Source organism: Danio rerio, chromosome 16 (genome assembly GCF_052040795.2).
Source record: "Danio rerio strain M-AB ecotype USA chromosome 16, GRCz13ab, whole genome shotgun sequence".
NCBI classification, from domain to species: domain Eukaryota; kingdom Metazoa; phylum Chordata; class Actinopteri; order Cypriniformes; family Danionidae; genus Danio; species Danio rerio.
Genome location: NC_141036.1, coordinates 58609001 through 58615000, shown reverse-complemented (window position 1 = coordinate 58615000; position 6000 = coordinate 58609001). Strand labels below are relative to the sequence as shown.

At 37.0% G+C, this 6000-nt stretch overlaps 2 protein-coding genes across 30 annotated transcripts in view; one reads left to right on the top strand and one right to left on the bottom strand.

The window, feature by feature from the left end:
* Nucleotides 1-6000, bottom strand: part of smpd5 (sphingomyelin phosphodiesterase 5) — a 706732-nt gene that overhangs the window by 556160 nt on the left and 144572 nt on the right. The window lies entirely within an intron of this gene.
* brd9 (bromodomain containing 9) overlaps nucleotides 1-6000 on the top strand; it is a 164123-nt gene that overhangs the window by 130822 nt on the left and 27301 nt on the right. For 21 of the 29 annotated variants that reach the window (XM_087285354.1, XM_087285364.1, XM_087285365.1 and 18 more), the window contains 3 exon segments: nucleotides 2007-2064; nucleotides 2141-2285; nucleotides 3892-4002. The exons of 5 other annotated variants lie outside the window; for them this stretch is intronic. In XM_087285354.1, the coding sequence (XP_087141480.1) occupies nucleotides 2007-2064; nucleotides 2141-2285; nucleotides 3892-4002 (314 nt within the window). 29 annotated transcript variants of the gene reach the window in all.

The window sequence follows — 6000 nt, the reverse complement described above, 5'->3', positions numbered from 1 at the left end:
GGAGAGCTCGCGCGGAGCGGAGCTCACAATAAGAGATCGTGGGAAAAGTGTTTTTTTGTTGTTTTTTTGTTTTTCGCTCAGCGCGAGCTCTCCTGGCTAAACGCATTGCGAGGGCTTAAGTGTGTGTGTGTGTGTTTGTGTTTGTGTTTGTTTGGTGCTGTCTATGTTTGTGTATATGTGTGAATGAGAGACAGTGTGGTGCTGTGTGTCTGTGTGTTTATATAAGACCCCCCCCCCCCCAATATAAAACTGTGTATGGAAAGCATCATCAATGCACTGTGATGCACCGAGAAATCGAATTGAACCGAATCGATGGCATGATAATCGTAACCGAACTGAACCGTGTGACCAGTATAAGTTCACACCTCCAATTTCTAAACAATAGTTTTAAAAACTCATTTGTAATAACATTTCTAATGATGACAGCACATCATATTTGACTAGATATTCTTCAAGACACTAGTATTCAGCTGAAAGTGATATTTAAAGGCTTAACTAGGTTAATTAGGGTAAAGTTAGGGTAATTAGGCAAGTCATTGTATAACAGTGGATTGTTCTGGAGACAATCCAAAACTAATATTGCTTAAGGGGGCTAATAATATTGACCTTAAGATGGTTTCTAAAATGGTTTAACTGCTTTAATTGTAGCTGAAATAAAACAAATAAGACTTTCTCCAGAAGAAAAAATATTATAGGAAATACTGTGAAAAACTCCTGAATCTGTTCAACATCATTTTGGGAAATATTTGACAAAGATAGACACAATTCAAATGGAGAGCAACTAATTTTGACTTCAACTAAACCTTAAATGAATGAATAAACTGACTGACTGTGTGCAATACAGTCAGATTAATAAATGTGTGCTTTATTTATCATATATCCAACTGAAATACCATATCTAATGTTTTTTTTTATGTAACAGTCAAAAAAACTGTTTTTATTTATTTAGATTTTATGACTAATGTCTCATTGAAATATTTAGTTGTTATTATGTAATGTTTTTAACTATATTGATCTTGCTATGAAATAGCCATAAGTTTCTGATAAATTTAACATTAATTAATGTCATGAGCGGGTTCACTGCAAGAAAGTCACTGGTACGAGTCCCGGCTGGGCCAGTTGGCATTACTGTGTGGAGTTTGCATGGTCTCCCAGTGTTGGCGTGGGTTTCCTCCGGTGCTCCAGTTTCCCCCACAGTCCAAACACATGCGCTATAGGGGAACTGATGAACTAAATTGGCCGTAGTGTATATGTGTGTTTGAATGCTAGAGTGTATGGGTGTTTCCCATTGCTAGGTTGCGGCTGGAAGGGCATCCACTGTGTAAAACATGTGCAGGAATAGTTGGCGGTTTGTTCCGCTGTGGCGACCCCTGATGAATAAAGGGACAAAGCCGAAGGAAAATGAATGAATGAATGAATATTCACATTCTTTCATTATTAATATGCTGGTCAGATACAATAAATCTAAGTGTAAAATATTAATTTATGAATTTTTTTGTCGGCTTTTTTTCGTCCCTTTATTTTTTCTGGGGTCGCCACAGCAGAATGAACCGCCAACTTATCCAGCACGTTTTACACAGCGGATGCCATTCCAGCCACAACCCATCTCTGGGAAACATCCACACACACACTACGAACAATTTAGCCTACCCAATTCACCTGTACCGCATGTCTTTGGATTGTGGGGGAAACCAGAGCGCCCGTAGGAAACCCTTGCGAATGCAGGGACAACATGCAAACTCCACACAGAAACGCCAACTGAGCCGAGGTTCGACCTTCTTGCTGTGAGGTGACAGCACTACCTACTGCGCCACTGCTTCGCCCTCGTATATAAACATTATATACTAAATTAGTATACAGTGTTTAAATCTGTTATGAGAGTTAAAAGACATTCTCAGTCCAGTTATAAATGAAGCACCACTTTTGTAAACATCAAAATAAATCCTCACTGGCTTTCAAAGTGTATTTTCTTATTGTTTGCTCCTCTGTCTGTTGTTCTTTCCTAGAGAATGAAGCCACTCCTCGTCAGCAGCTCTTGGAGCATTTCTTGCGTTTGCTTCAGAGGTGAGAAGCTGCACAAACAGACTCAACATTTAACCTTCAAATATCTGCATCATGCATCATTTTTGTGTGTCTACAGAAAAGATGCCCACGGATTCTTCGCCTTTCCTGTAACAGATGCCATTGCTCCGGGATACTCCATGATAATCAAACATCCCATGGACTTCAGCACAATGAAGGACAAAATCGCTGCAAACGAATACAAAACGATTACAGAATTCAAGGTTTGTGCATTATTTTATCCTCATTTACCATCATTCTGTGCAAATGACAGTTTTAGGTTTCATTAATTACATATATATATATATATATATATATATATATATATATATATAATACAAAATAAAACAAACTTAAAACATGCAACTAAGAAATGGATGGTAGATACACCGAGAAAGGTCTCCAAATTTTTTCAAAAGTCCTTGATGATCCTCTCCACAAGGTCTCCTTTCCACTGCACATGACAAACGACAAGCGACAGACCAGAAGTCATTCATTTCCAATGGAGAGCAGTGCGGGAGCTGCGTGGAGTTCTGATCATCTCCGTATGCGGAAAATTCTGATCCGATTTGAGCTGCTGATCCGTTGAAATATTTGAACTCCTGCGACTAGACCGTATGCGACCGGCCAACCGGATGTGATGTATTCTAGTGTTGTCCAAGCAGGTCTATGTGCGCGAGATGAGAAATACTAGTTTATTTGGTTATTTTTTTAAATCAGAAAAAGTCTATATTTAAAAAAAAAAACATTTCTATTCATCAATGTAAGAAATAAAGTAATAAAAATATTTTTATGTTGTCTCCACATTCCCTCCAATATTTTTAGCAGTCTAATAGTTTCTAGTATTCATTCATTTATTTAACCATGAACGCACAGAGAATATAGACTCTTGCTTTTATTTGGGACACTGCGAGAACAGCTTCTCCCACGGTGCAGGTCAGAACTGAAAATTCTGTGTGACTGCCACAAGGGGGCGTAATCAGACAGTCGTGTCCAAATGTGTGCAGTGGAAAGGCGGCTAGACACGCAACAGTATTTTCTTTTTCATTTCTTTTTTTTTTTTTAAGACAGTATTTTCTGCAGTAGGAAATAAGTTTGTTGATCTAATGTTTTGTAGATTAAAACACTTTTTTCCCATCCATTCCAGCCAGAAGTGTAAAGTACTTTTTATGATGAGATGTTTCTAGTAGTTCGGTGTCCCCTAATATCCAGATTCTAGGATCATAACTGTGTTAGACATGTGTAACTCTTGATGATCTGTCAATTACTGTATACAGTAACATTATTAGCCCCCTTCATATTTTTTTTTTCTTTGTTAAATATTTCCCAATTTAAGTTTAACAGAGCAAGGAAATTTTCACAGTGTGTCTGATAATAATTTTTCTTCTGGAGAAAGTTTTATTTGTTTTATTTCGGCTAGAATAAAAGCAGTTATTAATTTTTTGAAAACCATTTTAAGGTCAATATTATAACCCTCTTTTAGCTTTATTTTTTTCGATAGTCTACAGAACAAACCATCGTTATAGAATAACTTGCCTAATTACCCTAACCTGCCTAGTTAACCTAATTACCCTAGTTAAGTCTTTAAATGTCACTTTAAGCTGTATAGAAGTGTCTTGAAGAATTAATTATTATGTACTGTCATCATGGCAAAGTTAAATAAATCAGTTATGAGAAATGAGTTATTAAAACTATTATGATTAGAAATGTGTTGAAAAAAAGTTTCTCTCCGTTAAACAGAAATGGGGAGGGGGATAAACAGGGGACTAATAAATCTGACTTCAATTGTAGTATTTAATTTTCCATCTGATCTGTGTTTATCACCTTCAGGCTGACTTCAAGCTGATGTGTGACAACGCCATGGTTTACAACCGACCGGAGACGGTTTACTACAAGGCTGCTAAGAAACTCCTCCACACAGGATTCAAAATGATGAGCAAAGTAACATGTTTAATGTTACTACAAGTTTGGTTTTGTTATTATTTGCATTTTTGTTCCTCATCCGTGCCATCGTTTCTATTTAGTTCAAATGCATGCAAATTTAATCATCTGATTATTCGGGTAAAAATTATTGTGATTTCTATACAGCGCGTTCCAAACATCAGTGAAAATGCCTCTACTCTTATTTTTTTATAGAAATAGCGATTTGTTATGGCAGCAGGGCGGCTCAATGGTTAGCACTGTGGCCTCACAGCAAGAAGGTCAATGGAGTCCCAGCTGGGCAAGCTGGCATTTCTGTGTGGAGTTTGCATGCTCTCCCAATTACCCAAATAATGCTCTCGTGTTGGCGTCGGTTTGCTCAGGGTGCTCTCGTCTCTCCCACAGTCCAAACACATGCGCTATAGGTGAAGTGGAGGAACTGAATTGGCTGTAGTTTATGAGTGTGTTTGTGAATGAGTGTGTATGGATGTTTCCCAGTACTGGGTTGCAGCTGGAAGGGCATCCGAGGTGTAATAAGTTGGTGGATAAGTTGGCAATTTATTCCGCTTTGGCAACCCTTGATGAATAAAAGGAGCAAAGCCAAAGGAAAATGAATGAATGAATGAATGAATGAATGAATGAATGAATGAATGAATAACACATGAATAGAAATGTGTTAGTGATTCCAAGTAAAAGTATTATAGTTAACTTAAAGGGTAACACTTCTTTTTAGTCGATTAGTTAATGTATTTACTAACATAAACTAAGAATTAACTGTACTTGTGCATCATTTATTAATCATACTTCAACATTTATTTACTAATGCATTATTAAAATCCACTGTTGTGTTTAACATTAGTTAATGCACAGTGAGTTAACGTGAACTATCAATTAACAACTGTAGGTAACACTTTATTTTTGATGGTCCATATGAGTATTAGTATACTGTCTGGTTAATATCTGCTGATTCTGCTCTTTCATTTAACTGACTAAGAAACTTTGCAAGTGCATGTCAACTTACATCAACCCTAACCCCAACCTAACAGCCTACTTATAATCTAATGAGAATTAGTTGGCATGTAGATGCAGTGTAACTGAATTCAACAAAAGGACCATCAAAATAAAGTGTGACCCGACATTGTTTTAATTTAACAACTCAGATGATTAAATGCTGCAGTAAATGTATTATTAATTGTTTGACCATATTAGTAAATGCATAAACTAATGGAACCTTATTTGAAAGCCACCACTTAAAGTTAAATCAATAGCCTATTTTATTCCTGCCTGTTACCAAGGAAGCATTCATCATTTTCAGTTAGCACTGATGAAAAGTCAGATGTGTACCTAAATGCATTAAAACCTACATGCCTGATTTAAAACACAGATTGAGGAACAAGTTAAAAGGTAGCGTTTATCCCTAATAAGTGTTGGGGAAAGTTACTTTTGAAAGTAATGCATTACAATATTGAGGCATTCCCCAAAATAGTAACTAGTTGTGTTACTTATAGTGTATGCGGAAAGTATAAGTAGGCTTATTCCAAAATGGATTCAATTCATTTATTTCCTCAACATTCTACACACAATCCCCCATAATGACAATGTGAACAAAGAGTTTTTTAAAATTGTTGCAAATTTATTAAAAGTTAAAAAGCTGAAAAATCAGATGTACATCAGTATTCACAGCCTTTGCCATGAAGCTCTAAATTGAGCTCAGGTGCATTCTGTTTCCACTGATTATTCTGGTAATGTTTCAGGAGCTTCATTGGAGTTCACCTGTGGTCAATTCAGTTGGAAATGATTTGAAAAGGCTACACCCGTCTATATAAGGGCCCAGGGTTGATAGTGCTGTCAAAGCACAAACCAAGCATGAAGACAAAGGAATTGTCTGTAGACCTCCGAAACAGGATAGTCTCGGGGCACAAGGCTGGGGAAGGTTACAGAAACATTTCTGCTGCTCTGAAAGTTCCATTGAGCACAGCGGCCTTCATCATCTGTAAGGGGAAGATGTTTAACCAGCAG